Here is a 16,953-nt window from a genome sequence, read left to right as displayed (position 1 = left end):
TATTTTTTTAATTAAAAAAAAAACGTTTATGCATTTATTTTGAGAGAGAGCACGTGAGCAGGGGAGGGGCAGAGACAAGAGGGACAGAGAGAATCCCAAGCAGGCTCCATGCCATCAGCACAGAACCCAATGTGGGGGTCGATCCCACGAACCATGAGATCGTGACCTGAGCCAAAATCAAGAGTTGGACACTTAACCATCTGAGCCACTCAGGCACTCTGTAATTTGCTTTTTAATTATCCTTTCTCTGTAATTCTCTTCTCTTTAGTTTTGTGAAAGCAAGAACTAAATCTTTGCTTTGCACTGCTGTGCGCCCGGCCACCTGGCACATAGTAGGTGCTCAGGGAACGTCTCTTGGATGAGTGACTTCTCTGCACGCAGAGTCCTAAGGAACCTCCCCTTTGCCATCAGAGGAGGCTGAGCCTCCAGGATGAGTGGCTGGTGGGGCGTGGCCTCTGGGTGGGCTCAGCTTTCTCCTCCCTGGGTGTGTGGGACTTTTCACTCCCCTCCCCCGGCCCTGCTCAGTACGGCCTTACCTGCCGACAATCATGAGCTCCCTCTCGGACGCCCGGGGCCGGATGCAATTCCAGAGGTCCATGGTGAAGATGGTGCTGGCACTGTTAAAGATGGAGGTGAGGGAGGACATGAGCGCCGCCACCATCACGGCCATCATGAGCCCACGGAGCCCTGGGGGCAAAAGGGAGGTCTATGGGCCTCAGGTTTCTCCTGCTACCGGCTGTTACCTCCACTCATGACCCCAGGACCCCAGGCCTGTAGCACCAGCTGATCCCAGTCGGTGCCCCTAGGAGGGGGCAGAACTCAGGGGACCATGAGGAGGGACTGGGGTTGCTTGTGGGGAGTCAGGCGGAGACCCCTGCAGAGCCAGGGCCTGGGTTTTATTCGGGGGCTCTGTGGCTCGGTCCCTCCCACGGCCCTCCCATCTTGTCCCTCCTTCGGGTCAGGGCTCAGCCGAGGCCCTCCTTTGTGGACGCTCCAGGGGACTGCACTCAGGGGAGAGGGGACATTACCTGTGGGCAGGAGCTCCAGCACAAGTTTGGGGTACGCGATGTCCGAGCAGCCAGAGGGATTGCTGCAGACCTTCAGGCAGGTGTCTGGGTCCGCACAAGCCACTTGATCTGTGGAAGAAACGAGGCCCAGAGTGAGCAGAGCCTCTGAGCCCAGGCCTTGCCAAAACACGGCCCGACTGACGCAGGCCGGCACCAGGAGCCAGGGTTTTTGCATATACCAGCATAGCTCAATGAAATAAAGGAGCCTGGACTCTACACCACGACCTTCTTGTTTAACCTTGCCATCGCTGCAAAACTGGGACGGTCACATAACGATCGTAGCGGGGGTCGGCCGAGATGACATACGTCACGCGCTTAACACAGTCCGAGGAGGAAGGGCTGGATGCATTGCAGCTGTTATTACTGGGACCCAAATAAAGCTGACATACACCTAGCGGCCACTCTCTCCACAGTGTCCTACATCAGGCTGCATCCCCGGATCCCCCAAAAGGGGCCGCAAGCATTTCACATCTTGCCTGCCGTTTGTCGGAGGTGCAAAGGCAAATGCCATTGACTGGCACGTGGCGAGTTATTTTCTAAATCCCTCTTTACCCATCTCCTCAATAGCTTTTTTCACTGTAGGCTCATAACAACGCGACCACGCTGGCTGAGTGTCTCTCCTCCTCTCCCTGTAATTCTGTATCAGGTCTTTTCCCTCCTGGACAGCATTCTAGTCTTCTAGTGTAAATCCATCATGGCTTCCTGGCATCTGTAGTTCTTTCTTTTTTATTTTTAATTTTTTTAATGTTTGTTCATTTTTGAAAGAGAGAGACAGAGCACAAGCAGCGGTGGGACGGAGAGAGAGAGGAGGACACAGAATCTGAAGCAGGCTCCAGGCCCTGAGCTGTCAGCACCGAGCCCGAGGCGGGGCTCGAACTCACGAACTGTGAGATCATGACCTGAGCCGAAGTCAGACACTCAACCGACTGAGCCACCCAGGTGCTCCCTGGCATCTGTAGTTCTTTATGTCTTCCTAGCTTAAGGATGAACACAATCCCAGAAGATGAGCCTAGGTCTCCGGCTCGGAGGACAGAGTGTGTGGCATTGAGTAGGTGCTCAATAAATTTTTATGGGGCCGAGGCTAGCTATCACAGAACTGCTGTTTACTTTTTCATAACCATATGAGGAAGGCAGAGATTACTTTAACCATTTCACAGATAAGGAACCAGGGCGAGGGACCTGATTATAAACACCTACGTCATGTCAGAGGCAGAGCTGAAACCCAGGTCTCCTGACTCCCAATCCAATTTTTCAGAGGAGGAAGACCAAGAGAGTGTATGTTTTCCATCTTTAATGAGTCAGCCAGTCACTTCATCTGAGGCTCAATCGTGACCACTGGGACCTTCAGAACTCTGTATGGTCTCAATGGTTCGGCACCTGCATCTGAGTGACCTCTTTCCTGTCACCTTGTCACCTTCTGCCTTCCTCAGCTCCGGATATCTGAGCCGACCAATGCTCCTCACCACCGTGCCAACGTCTACCCAACACCTGTCACCTTGGCTGGGCCACTTGTGATCTCTCAAGTCTCCTCTGCCAGATGGACTGAAAACTAACTCCCATGAATCACTCCTGGCCCCCTATTCTCAATCCAAAGGCTTCAGTCCTTTTTCCTCATTTTGAGGGGTGACACTGCTTTTCAGCCCATCTCGAACCTCAGTTTACAAGTGAACATGGAGCCCTCCACTGCCTGTGCCGACTTCCCCCCCACCCCCCGCCCACTCCAATGCAGTTCCAATGTCATGATAACCATTTAGGTGAGGCCTCAAAAGCAGATGTTGGACAGTATACCAGATGAGCTTATATATTCTATATTTTTACCTGCATTAAAACTGCTAATTTAATAAATGTCAAAGGAGACCACGATTTTAAAATGCAAAATGGGGCACCTGGGTGGCTCAACTGTTTAAGCTTCCAACCTCGGCTGAGGTCATGATCTCGCGGTTCGTGGGTTCAAGCCCCGTGTCGGGCCCTGTGCTGACAGCTCTGTTTCAGATTCTGTGCCTCCCTCTCTCTCTGCCCCTCCCCTGCTCACACTCTGTCTCTGTCTCTCTCAAAAATGAATAAAAAAATTTTTTTAAATGCAATATTTTTGCATCTTCCTTTTTGTAACATCAGACCTCAGAAATGGAAATACTCTTGGCCCTTTCATCCACTGGGAAGTCCAAAGTCATACTGGTCTCTATAAAACTTCTCCACACGCTGTCATTTGTCTTCTCAAGGACGGGACCCTTTGCTCCACTAACATCCACCAATGGGTGTTGTGGCCACAACTGATCATACAATTGCTGCAGAATAGAAGTAGATGCCCCCAAAACTCTGGTTCAATCCTTACATAAAATTAAAACTGTAGACCAAAAGTGATATTTGATGAGAAGTCTTGAGCTGAAAACATCTTAAGAAAAATTATTTTGAGAGTTCAAAGTTCTTGGCTTTTTATGACTCCTCTGAGAAGTCTTAAAAGATAAGGAAGTACTGTCATTCCCATGCCCAGAACATGGTAAGGAGCCTCCCAGTCGGGCAAAGGTCTTGTTCACCTTCAAATCCTATGGGCTTTGCTTCTTTTTGTCCAAAAGCCCCTCTCTTCAAGGTACATCTAGAAGGAGAAAGACTCTCCCCGAGATATTTAATTAACTACACAGTTTAACCTTTGGTTGTTAACTTCATGTTGTTTACCCTTCTCGACATGCAACCTTCAACCATGAAATGTGACAGACACAGTTTACAAGGCCATTGTCCTTGTCTGTTCAGCTTAAAGAATCCATAAGGATATTAGTTGGCTCAGCTAAGTTACATGTGGAACCAGCGGCCTGGCAGATCATTAACCCACCATTCAGTAACAACCACCCACATGCCTTAGGTTAATTAATCAACCATTCAGATCTGGGGCAGGTTCTTCTGTCAGACCCTCTGATGTTTGACAGGAAGGATGCTTCTGGCAATGTCAGATCCGAATAACACAAAACCTGTTTCTGAATGCCAACATTCACCGGAGGTTCACTATGGCTCAGGTGCTACAGAGAAAGACAGTACATATACCTTCTCTATATTCTTCACAACTTCATGGGGAAGATGTGGTTATTACCCCTATTTTAAAGACAAGTAAATTGAGGCCCAGAGAGGTGAAAAGGCTTCCCCAAATCATACAGCTAGAAGTATCATGGGTGGGTCTCATTCCCCTAGTGTATTTCCAGGGCTCAGGTGGGACCATTGGCTTTGAAAATGGGTACATTTCTAGACTCGTGTTTTATTGGTTTTGAGGGTGGTTTTGCTTCTCTCTTAGTTTCCACTAGGGTTCATTTCAAAGTCTGCACCATTTCTCACTTGGATAAGCAGAAGAGAGTGTTGTCCAGACTCATGATAGCTCAGGACTGCAGCATCCTTTTAGGTGGTTTCTGGACCCAATTGAGGATTCAGGGGGCACCTGGCAGAGCAGACATGGGGGAAGACACAGGAACAGGTAAGTAGAGTGGCCGGGGTTTCTCAGTCTTCTGGAGGGCTTGTTAAAAACAGATTGCCAGGCTTCAACTCCAAGGGATTCTGATTCAGTAGGTCTTGGATGGGGCCTGAAAATTTGCATTGTTTTTAAAGAGAGAGAGCACAGGTTGGGGAGAGAGGCAGACTGAGACAGGGAGAGAGAGAGAGAATTAAACAGGCTTCACACTGAGTGTGGAGGGGGCTCGATCCCACAACTCTGGGATCATGACCTGAGCCGAAATCAAGAGTCAGATGCTCAACCGACTGAGCCACCCAGGCGCCCCTGAAAGCCTGCATTTCTAACAAGTTCCAAGGTGACACTGATGCTGCTAGACTGGGGACCACACTTGGAGAAGCACTTGTCTAGGCCTTCAAACACACTACGACCACCTCACCCTCTCCACCCTACTTCACTCTCTCTTCACACTTACTGCTGGTACCACATGCTAGAGTGTTTTGATTTATATTTTAGCTTGCTTTTTCCTGAGTACCAGACTCATCCATTACATTACAAAGTCCTTAGGGGCAAAGAACATGGCATCGTGATTGCTGATTGGCTGGCAGTTAACAGTGATGGTCAGGGTCTTGTGATTGGTCTTCCAGACACCGATCCAAAGCTTAAAGTGTAATTTGCTGCAAGATACAGTAACATGAGGGGCACCTGGCTGGCTCAGTCAGTTGAGCGTCCAATTCTTGGTTTCTGCTCAGGTCAAAACCTCATGATTCATTAGTTCGAGCCCCGCGTCGGGCTCTGCGCTGACAATGCGGGGTCTGCTTGAGATCCTCTCTTTCCCTATCTCTCTGCCCCTTCCCTGCCATGCGTGCTCTCTCTCTCAAAATAAACAAACTTAAAAAAAAATCCTAAGATACTTGATTAAGAGTCGGGCTTTGGAGGCCGATGCACCTAGGTTCAAATCCCAGCTCACCCAGCACTAGCCAGGTAACTTCTGGCAAGTCACGTAGCCTCGGAGGGGTCTAGATGGCTCTTCCTTAACCCCCACATCCAACCCATCATTAATCTTATTAGCTCGGGGCGCCTGGGTGGCTCAGTCGTTAAATGCTGGACTCTTGATTTCAGCTCTGGTTACGATCTCACAGTTGGTGAGTTTGAGCCTCGCATCAGGCTCTGTGCTGACAGCGCAGGACCTGCTTGGGATTCTCTCTCTCTCTCTCTCTCTCTCTCTCTCAAAATAAATGAATAAACTTAAAAAAAATCCTATTGGCTCCACTCTGAAATGTATTTTGAAAACATCCATATGGATCAACTTTTTTTTTTTAATGTTTAGTTTTGAGAGACAGAGTATGAGCAGGGGAGGGGCAGAGAGAGAGGGAGACACAGAATCCAAAGCAGTCTCCAGGTCTAAGCTGTCAGTACAGAGCCCGAAGTGGGGCTTGAACTCACAAGCTGCGAGATCACGACCTGAGATAAAGTTGGACACTTAACCGACTGAGCCACCCAGGCGCCCCTTTGTGGATCAACGGCTGCCTTGTCACAGAGGACATCCCTGGAAAGCTTGTCAGAAGAAACCACTGCCCAGCATTCCCTGCAACATCTCCCTGTGCCTGTCACTCACAGCTGTCGGCATAATCAATGGATATTTTTTATCTTTTTCTCCTCCACCACTAGAATGTGAGCCCTACAACAGCAGAGATACTGTTTGTCTTATTCACTAATGGATCCCCAGCATCTTCTAGAATAAGGCCTGGCAGATCATTGGCTCTCAGGATTTTTGGTGGATACACAGAAGAATAAATAAGTGAGCAGATTGGGGCGCCTGGGTGGCTCAGTCGATTAAGCGTCCGACTTCGGCTCAGGTCATGATCTCGCGGTCCGTGAGTTCAACCCCCACGTCGGGCTCTGTGCTGACAGCTCAGAGCCTGGAGCCTGTTTTCAGATTCTGTGTCTCCCTCTCTCTGACCCTCCCCTGTTCATGCTCTGTCTCTCTCTGTCTCAAAAATAAATAAACGTTAAAAAAAAATTTTTTTAAATAAATGAGCAGATTAACTGACTTCTCTGAGCTTCAATTTCCTCATCTGTAAATGAAAACAGCCCTAACAGTACCTATCTCTTAAGGCTGTTTTGAGGAGTAAATGAGATAATACATTAAAAAAAAAAAAAAAAAAGAGCAAACACTTCTACAGTGCTTACTTGTGCCAGAACTGCTTTACGTCTCATGAAGTAATATCCCCGTTTTATGAGTGAGGAAACAGAGGCAAGTGGCTTTCCAAGGTCACACAGCTAGTATGTGGCAGAGCCAGGATTCTGGCTGCACCGTTCAAATCAGAGTCCATATTCATAACCACTGCACTCTCGGTAAGACTCGGCATGATGAACGTAGGTTGTTTAAAGCTGCTTTCTTGTGCACATGTTAAGCCTACCCGAGAGCTGTGTACTTTCCATCAAGTCACTCCAGCTCTTAGTCTCAGGAGGGTTTTTCCAAGCCTTGTGCGCTTTCCCTGGACACCGGCCCAGTGACTCTGGGTTCTCCATGCCATCTGGACTGCAGGAGCATGAGCCCAGCGTCTAGCACCACGGACAGCTCCCCACACTTTCCTCCTAATGCTTACTGTCCTAAATTATTCTGACAAAATTTCTGGGCCATCCTACTGAAAGGGCGGGCCTATGCCGGCCGACTCCATCTGGTTCTGTGTCCTTCACCTTGACCACACCTCCTCCCCTTGAGTAACGCCCCCCCTCACCTGCCTAACAGGACTCGGACCCTTCCCCAGCCAATCGGCTGAGGCCATAGCCATTACCCGACCAACTGCCCCTAGGCCCCAATAAAACCTTTGTCCTTTTGAAACTCGCTCTTCTTCCCTTTCCCTGGTATCTCACCGCTGCGTCGGTGCAGGTAGGGGATTGAGCTCGAGCTAGCTCGAATAAAGGCTCTTTGCTTTTGCATCGGACTCGGCTCCCTAGTGGTCTTTGGGGATCACGAATTCTGGGCATAACACTACCCTTTCTTTACCAGGTGGCACTGTTTAGGATAAAGCACAAAGGAGGAAGCACTCTAGGTTACACTCCCCTTTGAGTTAACAACAGCCTTGGTGGGCATGAGAGAAGGCTCACCGATATGGAAGAAGAGGAACTTTCCTCCATACAGATCAGCAGTTCCTGACATCACAGTGACTCCCGATTACACCCTCCCCCCAGTCCTGTTTATCCACACGGTGCAAATGTCATCACTTTACCAGACTGAAAAAAACTTTTCTAAGGCAAATATTCTAGAGGCTATGATATCCCTGATTTTTGTTAAATACCCCCAAAGTTATTTGGCCACTGGGCCAAAATGACCAAATGGAGCTGAAACACTAAAGCATTAAGAGGAACTCTCACATTAGTCTTTAGGAAACTGACACCTGGAACCACAAGGTCTGAGCTCAGTTTGTGGCTTCAAAAAAATACACACGGGTCACCCCTCGATTGGACATATACTAGACGTTCCTGTTGAACCCCTGTTGGGAAACAGTATAGAGTCAAATGTCCGGATGGAGATACCTCAGTCAAAATCACTCTGCAGGGACTCCAATCACATTCTATGATGGCAGTCATACATTTAGAACATGTATGAAACTCAAAGGGCCTGAAACTCAAAGACAGATGGCCTCTACTCCCCACTGTCTTCTCACCTGGGAAGAGGACACGACTGACCATTCCAGGGAATACCATCATGAAGAGAGGAAGCACCTTCAGGTAGGCAGCCATCAGAGAGCCTCCTTTGGCATGGGACAGGTTCTTGGCAGCCAGAGATCGCTGAACAATCACCTGGAAAACAGTGGGGTGGTTGGGAGCTGAGGTGGCTCTCTGTAACGGCAAACTAAGTGTGCACAGCTCCTGAGTACGTGTCAAGGACTTAGGATCTTGGTTTGCCTGGCTTCCCTCAGAGGAAACATTGCTTCCCTATCTCCAATACCCATGGTACAGTTCGGGAAGCCAGGAATCCCATTCTGTTCCCTCCCCACTCCTTTATCCTGGGATTGCCGCTGGCCAGTTAGATTTCTCCACAGAGTTACTCTATTTCTCTGGCTACCATTTTCAGTTAAGGACAAGTACAAATCCAAGGTGGGCCAGTTACAACTTCCCATGGAACTTCTCTAAGTATCCGACTTCAGCTCAGGTCATGATCTCATGGTTTGTGGTTCAAGCCCCGTGTCGGGTCTGTGCTGACAGCTCAGAGCCTGGAGCCTACTTCGCATTCAGTGTCTCCCCCTCTCTCTCTGCCCCTCCCCTACTCATGCTCTGCCTCTCCCTCTCTCAAAAATAAATAAACATTAAAATATTTTTGAGAGACAGGTGCCTGGGTAGCTCAGTCAGTTGTGTCCGACTTCAGCGCAGGTCATGATCTCATGGTTTTTGAGTTCGAGCCCTGTGTCGGGCTCTGTGCGGACAGCTCGGAGCCTGGAGCCCACTTCCGATTCTGTGTCTCCTGTCTCCTTCTCTCTCTCTGCCCCTCTCCCACTCTTGCTTTGTCTCTCTGTCTCTCAACAATGAATAAATGCTAAAAAAAATTTTTTTTTAATTTAAAAAAATTTTTTTAAGAGAGAGACAGAGCACACCCCCAGGCCCAAGTCATGGAACCACAGTTCATAGGACTGGTATGAAAAGGAATTAATTCACCGAATGGTTAGATCAGGGCCTGGATCAGCATCAGGAAATGTTTAAATGCCATTATAATTGTCCACTGCTACTTACCTTCTCAGTCTCTACCCAGGAAGATCTGGAACATTCTTTGTGAATTGTGAATGCTGCTTTGCCCGTGTCCTGTTCTAAAAGTAGCCTAGAAAGAGGGCTGTGCGTTCCCTAGGGCAGCACCAGCACAGTGAACCAAGTCAGAAGACTCTACAGAATCTAGGTCAGCAGCTACACTGTGTGGTCAAAACCAGTCACAGCGTCAAGGAGGGCTTGGGTTTCTAGGCCCTCTTGCCCTGCCTGGCATTTGGAAGGAGACAGAGTCTTCTGTGACTATGTCCCCAGGCTCCTGAACCATGCAAGGTGGGTTGGAGGCGGCTTTCAAAGGGTGCATGCTGGGATCCCAACTAAGAAGGGCGTGAGGAATCTCAAGGAAATATTTGCACAAATTCATACTGTGTCAAGAGCAGTTAACAGGGGCGTCTGGCTGGCTCAGTGGGTAGAACATGTGATTCTTTTTTTTTTTTAATTTTTAAAAAACGTTTATTTGAGGGAGAGAGACAGAGCGTGAGTAGGGGAGGGGCAGAGAGAGGCGCAGAGAGAATCCAAAGCAGGCTCCAGGTTCTGAGCCATCCGCACAGAGCCCGACATGGGGTTTGAACCCACAAGCTGTGAGATCACGACCTGAGCTGAATCCAGACACTTAACCAACTGAGCCACACAAGGCTCCCCTTTGCGATTCTCCATCTCAACATTATGAGTTTAAGCCCCACATTGGGCGTGGAGCCTACTTAAAAAAAAAAATAGCAGTAACATAAACCATAGCAAACCTATAAATGTTTTTAATGGTGTATTAGCTGTCTCTGCAACAAAAGGACTATGACCGAATTCCTCATGCTTCCCTCTTCTGTAACCACTAGTAACCCCATTTAACAGATGAGGAAACAAGATGTTAGGATGCCAAGGTTACGCCCCCTGAACTTAACTCCAGGCCTGGTAAGTTTGCTTTTTTTCATGTTTATCTTTGAGGTAGGGGAGGGGCAGAGAGGGAGGGGGACGGGGGATCCAAGCAGGCTCCGCGCTGTCAGTGCAGAGCCCGATGCAAGGCTGAAACTCACACCCCGAGCGGAAACCGGATGCTCAACCGACTGAGCCACCCAGGTGCTCCCAGGCCTGTGAAGTTCAAAGCTCATGCTGTTAACCTAGATCTGCGCTGTGTCCCAAGGTCTCCTCTACCTGAGATGGGCTGAGGGGGAGAAGATTTGCCAAGGACGGGCTCCCTCTTAGAGGGGCGGTTCATGTGTGCTGCGCCCACCACTGCCCCGGGCGCACAGGAGTCGCGGCCCGTGGGGGGACCTGGCCTCCTTTTCCTGCAGTGTTGACCGGCATACATTCCGCGGCCCCACGCCATGATCGTTACTTCGGTTAAACTTCCATCAGCCCTGACTCTGCAATACGGCTGCCAAGATGGCACACAGATCTCTGGTCTTCGACAGGAGAGGCATTTTGATTCACGGGGCTTAAATCTTGACAAAGTACGAACAGGTGCACAGGAGGAAACAACTTCCATCCAACCTGGCGCGTCTGCCCTGTATCCCTGCCCATGAGCCCTCTTCTTTCTTTTACCTACATGCATCCGGCTCCTTTGTGCAAATGTAAGAAATGTGAACGTTGATTCTATCCACGCTCTGTCAACACAAGGGCTAATTATGCATCCTGTGCTGCCTTGTACCTTATTGCTTTCTCCTTTGCACAGGCTGTTCCCTCTGCTGCACACTCTGTTCCCCACCTATCGCTGGGAGCCCTGCTCCTCTCCTTCGAAGCCTGTGCTTCCAAGGGTCACTTCTTGGTCCTACCTCCCCTTGCCACCCTATTTTATTTATTTTTTAGTATATATTTTTAATCTCTACACCCAGTGTGGGGCGTCAACTCAACCCTGAGATTAAGAGTTGCACGTTCCACCACTGCCCTTTTTAAAAAAATTTTAATTTATTTTTATGGGGCGCCTGAAGCCCGCTTTGGATTCTGTGTCTCCCTCTCTCTCTGCCCCTTCCCCAATCACGGTCTCTCTCTCTCTCTCTCAAAAATAAATACACATTTAAAAAATAAATTTTCAGGGGCGCCTGGGTGACTCAGTCGGTTGAGCATCCGACTTCGGTTCAGGTCATGATCTCGCGGTTCGTGAGTTCAGGCCCCGCGTCCAGCCCTGTGCTGACAGCTCAGAGCCTGGAGCCTGTTTCAGATTCTGTGTCTTCCTCTCTCTGACCCTCCCCCGTTCATGCTCTGTCTCAAAAATAAATTAAAAAAAATTTTTTTTAAATAAATAAAATTTTAATTTATTTTTAATTTTTTAAATGTGTATTTATTTGAGAGAGTATGAGTGGGGGAAGGTCAGAGAGAGGGGACAGAGGATTGGAAGCAGGCTCTGTGCTGACAGTAGAGAGCCCAATGTGAGGCTTGAACCCACGAACCGTGACATCATGACCTGAACCAAAGTTGGATGCTTAACCAACTCAGCCACCCAGGAACCCATACCACCACCCTATTTTAAACTGCACTCCCACACTCAACCCCTGTTTCCCTACCCTGCTTTAAAAAAAAAAAAAATGATATATATCACCTTTAAATATTCCACACAATTTGCCTAAATAGATATATTGTCTGTCTACCCCCCCACTAGAAGAAGGTGAGCTCCGAGAGAGGCGAGAGCCCTGTCTGATTTGTTTGCTCATGATTTCCAAGTGCCTGGTGCACAGAGGACACCCAGTGAGTATTTGTTGAGCAAATGAGGCCCACTATCAGTTTTAACCTCCTTTTGAAATATATCATCTGTTTTGCTTAGTGGATCTTTCCCGACATTAGCAGGATGTATTAAGAGTTTCCCTTCGTGGGCGCCTGGGTGGCTCAGTCAGTTGAGTGACCAACTCTCAGTTTCAGCTCAGGTCATGATCTCGCGGTTCATGGTTTTGAGTCCCACATCAGGCTCTGCACTGATGGTGCAGAGCCTGCTTGGGATTCTCTCTCTCTCTCTTTCTCTCTCTCTCTCTCTCTCTGCCCCACCCCTGCTCCTGCTCTCTCTCTCTCAAAATAAATTAAAAAACTTAAAAAAAAAAAAAAAAGAGGGGCACCTGGGTGGCTCAGTCGTTAAGCATCTGACTTTGGCTCAGGTCACGATCTCACGGTTTGTGAGTTCAAGTCCCACATTGGGTAAGCTTGTGCCCTGCTTCGGGGGAACCCCACTTCTCTCTTTCTCCCTCTGCCCCTCATGTGATTTTCTCTCCTCTCTCTCTCTCTGCCCCTTGCGCACTTGCACCCTCTTTTTCTCTCTCTCAAAAAGAAAAGAGTTCCCCTTTGCAAATATTAGTAGCTTTGGATTTGCCCCTACATGAGCAAGCTCAAGAGGTAAAACAACACACAGATGTAAAAAGGAAGTAGCCGAGCTTGGGGGCAAGGGGGGCGGGGAATGCAAACAAGAGCAGATGGAGGGAAGAAAAACCAGAGTCTCCGGGCCCCCCCAAGGAAAGAAGCCTCCCGGAGGGCGCTCGCTCAGCCAGCTGGTCTGTACCTGATCCGTGCACCAGTACCAGAGCGACGGGATGGACATTCCAAATAGGATCCCGGGCCACGGGAGGTCGGATGTCAGTGGGTCTCTGAAAATATGGAAGGCGTCATCTCGGGGCAGTCCGCAGCTGCTGTTCTCACTCCGGTTGCTAGCCAGGGCCAAGAAGTACTTCTCCTTTAGGCCTTCCATCCCTCCGACTGCAGCAAAACCTAGAATTCAGAGGAATAGCAAATTGTCCAGAAACTCAGAGCAATCCACACCAAGTGGTTAAGGGCATGGTAGGAGATGGGTGAAATCCTACTTAGAGCAGAGCTACTCAGGAAGGTTAGTCGCCTTCAAGGTTCTTAACTTTTTTTATATGCCTTCGGTAGTGATTATGTATTGCTTCTCAAAATATTAATAATCGGGGGCGCCTGGGTGGCTCAGTCAGTAAAGCATCTGACCTCAGCTCAGGTCATGATCTCACCCTGCGTCGGCTCTGTGCTGACAGCTAAGAGCCCGGAGCCTGCTTTGGATTCTGTGTCTCCCTCTCTGCCTGCGCCTCCCCTCCTGGTGCTCTCTCTCTCTCTCTCTCAAAACTGAATAAACATTAAAAAATATTAATAACATAATACAAAATACATAGGACTGTAGAGGAAACAGATATACTGAAGACAATCATTGAAACATAAAAATTGTGACTCAATAATTTACATATTTGCTCCATTAAACAGTAAGAACCAGCAGTGAGCGTAATAACAATTTATTTATTTTTAAGATTTTATTTTTAAGTAATGTCTACACCCAACATGGGGTTAGTTAAAATGAAGGTTAATATAAATGGATTTTTAAAAAAAAGGCTTTTTCTTCTTTTTAATCACTCTAAAAGACAACTGACTGTCTAAAGCAAAACTTGTAGCATTGTATTGGGGTTTAAAACATCTGTAAATGTATGGCAACAATAAAAGAAGAGAGGATTTGGGAGTGTAATATTGTAAGGTTCTTTTTTCTTCTTTTTTTTTTTTTTTTTGAGAGAGACTTGTGCTGTCTCTCTCTGAAAAATAAACATCTAAAAAATTTTTTTAAATGAATTCAGTAAAGTTGCAGATACAAAAACCAACATACAAAAATCAGTTGTGTTTCTATACACTAACAAATGATTGAAAGGAGAAATTAAGAAAACCCCGTTACAATCCCCATTTACACAGAGGATAAAAAAAAAAAAAATAGGAACAATTGTAACCAAGAAGATGAAGTGTCCATGCACTGAAAACTATAACACACTGATGAAAGAAATTAAGGAAAACACAAATAAATGGGCAGATATTGTGTTCATGGATTAGAAGAATTAATATTATCAGGGGCGCCTGGGTGGCTCAGTCGGTTAAGCGTCCGACTTCGGCTCAGGTTCACAGTTCATGGGTTCAAGCCCCACATCGGGCTCTGTGCTGACAGCTCGGAGCCTGGAGCTGCTTCGGATTCTGTGTCTCCCTCTCTCTCTGCCCCTCCCCCGTTCATGCTCTGTCTCTCTCTGTCTCAAAAGTAAAAATAAACATTAAAAAAAAAAAGAATTAATATTATCAGCACGTCCACACCCCCCAATGAGATCTACAGATTCTTTTTCTTTTCTTAATAAGCTCTACGCCCAACGTGAAGCTTGAACCCACGAGCCTGAGATCAACAGTCGCATTCTCTGACAACTGAGCCAGCCAGGTGCCCTGCAATCTACAAAATCAGTGGAATCCCCATCAAAATTTCAATGGCTTTCCTCACAGAAATAGAAAAAAAAAAAATCATCCTAAAATTCATATGGAGCCACGAAAGACCCAGATACCCAAAGCAACATCGAGAAAGGAGAACAAGGTGGGAGGCATTGTGCTTCCTGATTTCAAGCTTATTATAAAGCTGCAGAAACCAAAACCATATGGTGTTGGCATAAAGACTCACAGACCAATGGGACACATAGACCAATGGGACAGAATTGAGGGCACGGAAATTAACCCACACGTATATGGCCAGTTAGTTTTCAACATGTGAATATCTGCAGATCCCTTGGGAAAACATCTAATAAAGCAGATTGATGAAGATTACAGAGGGCTGATCTGTAATCTCTTTCCTGCCCGACTGTAATGGATTAAGTAATGGAACTTCCCCACTGAGAACCCATACTTTTGTGGAGAAAGATCTAGAGGTGTTGCTAAGAATGACAGAACTTGGGAAGATCTATATTTTGGGTCTCTGCATCTAAAACCTGTCATAAGCAGCTCGTGAAGCCCTGGGAGGTTCAAAGGTTTGGTATTTATGACAGTGACCACACCGAGCATTTTTCTAATACAGCTGACAATTGTCCTTCATGTATTTGTTACTCATTTGTATTTCCTCTTTTTTAAAAAAAAATGTTTATTTATTTTTGAGAGAGACCGAGAGTTGGGGAGAGACAGAGAGGGAAGGAGACACAGAATCCCAAGCAGGTTCCAGGCTCTGAGCTGTCAGTCCAGAGCCTAACTCAGGGCTCAAACTCACGAACCGTGAGATCATGACCTGAGCTGAAGCCAGATGCTTAACTGGCTGAGCCACCCAGGCGCCCCTGTATTTCCTCTTCACATACGGTATATCAGTGAAGTTTTCTTCTTCATGAGGGTCCAAAACATTTGTTAAAGTTAATGAGCAATTTTTGTTCATGTTGCGAAACAATTTTTCCATAATTAACTTCCTTATAGTTTTGTTTAAAAGACGAAAGCCGTTGGGGCGCCTGGGTGGCTTGGTCGGTTAAGCGTCCGACTTCGGCTCAGGTCACGATCTCGCGGTCCGTGAGTTCGAGCCCCGCGTCGGGCTCTGTGCGGACAGCTCAGAGCCTGGAGCCTGTTTCAGATTCTGTGTCTCCCTCTCTCTGTGACCCTCCCCCGTTCATGCTCTGTCTCTCTCTGTCTCAAAAATAAATAAACGTTAAAAAAAAATTTTTTTTTAAATAAAAAATAAAAGACGAAAGCTGCACATAAACACAATTTAAAGTGTGCAGAAAGGCACAATGCTATGATAAAACTCGTATCTCCTCGACCCCTGTTCCTAGACAATTCCCGAGTCCTTATTTCTTGTGGCTTTGACACTCTTGAGGAACTGATTAGGAATCTTGTAAAATGATTCTCCATCGGATGTCTGATGTTTATTCCTGAATAATTGTGTGTTTTTGGTAAGCGTGGCACAGAGGCTCCGTTATGTCCCTCTCACCCTATGAGCAGCTACATATCAATATGTCCTATTCCTGGCGACATTGACCACGATCACTTAGCTACAATGGTGCATGCCAGGTTGCCCCACGGTAAAGCGACTATTTTCCCCTTTGTGATTAGTGAATATCTTGGACATGGTAACTGAGATCATGCAAAAATCCCTGCTATCTTGAGCATTTACCGTTGAATCTTGCCTCCAATTATCACGGTGGTGCCCTCATGTTGATTTTCTATTTCTCTCCCTCTGTCTGCATTTATTAATTGGAATTCTTCTGTAAGAAGAATTTTGTCCCTGTGTCCCTTTTATTTATTAATCATTTTTCCCTCTCAATATAGGAGGAACTATTCATTTTTACCTAAAAATCAGTAAACTTCCAGGGCGCCTGGGTGGCTCAGTTGGTTAAGCGTCCGACTTCAGCTCAGGTCATGATGTCCCGGTTCGTGAGTCGGAGCCCCGCGTCGGCTCTGTGCTAACAGTGCAGAGCCTGCTTGCGATTCTCTCTCTCCCTCTCTCTCTCTGCCCTTTCCCACCCCCACCCCCCAGTGCTTTCTCTCTTTCTCAAAATAAATGGATAAACTTGGGGAAAAAAACCAGTAAATTTCTGTAAGTTCAGTTCTCTTCCAGCTAAAACAACCATGTCTCAAGGAAATCATCCGTGATGGAATGCCCCAGGGGTATGCTTTTGGCAGCTGGGTTTGCTGATCCCCATGATGAGAGCAGATGTCCCTTCCTGAGAGAGGGCCTGTCACCCACCCAAGTGACCCTGGGGCCCCACTTACTGTAGCCCATCAGGATGAGTGCTCCTATAAGCATGATCAGAGTCTGCAGGGCATCCGTGTAGATCACAGCAGCCAGGCCACCTGGGGGTGGGGGTGGGAATAAGCATGGAGATGAGGGTCGGACACCCTGGGTAACAACAGAGAGAATCTGGAAGCTCAAGACCTGAGATTTCTTAGTGTTATTTACAAAGATGGCCACAAGACCTCCTTCCTGGGCACGGGCCCATGTTG

At 47.4% G+C, this 16,953-nt stretch overlaps 1 protein-coding gene across 2 annotated transcripts in view; it reads right to left on the bottom strand.

The window, feature by feature from the left end:
- The window catches only part of SLC5A11 (solute carrier family 5 member 11), a 48,330-nt gene that overhangs the window by 4,641 nt on the left and 26,736 nt on the right, over positions 1-16,953 (bottom strand). For both annotated transcript variants that reach the window (XM_053894291.1, XM_019430422.2), the window contains 5 exons: positions 16,723-16,803; positions 12,737-12,942; positions 8,172-8,307; positions 1,029-1,136; positions 537-687 (listed from right to left, as the gene is read on the bottom strand). In XM_053894291.1, coding sequence (XP_053750266.1) covers positions 537-687; positions 1,029-1,136; positions 8,172-8,307; positions 12,737-12,942; positions 16,723-16,803 — 682 coding nt within the window. The remainder of the gene's footprint in view (positions 1-536; positions 688-1,028; positions 1,137-8,171; positions 8,308-12,736; positions 12,943-16,722; positions 16,804-16,953) is intronic.

Source organism: Panthera pardus, unplaced genomic scaffold (assembly GCF_024362965.1).
Source record: "Panthera pardus isolate Hobbes unplaced genomic scaffold, ASM2436296v1 HiC_scaffold_5, whole genome shotgun sequence".
Taxonomy (NCBI): domain Eukaryota; kingdom Metazoa; phylum Chordata; class Mammalia; order Carnivora; family Felidae; genus Panthera; species Panthera pardus.
This window is presented reverse-complemented; position numbering and strand designations above follow the sequence as displayed.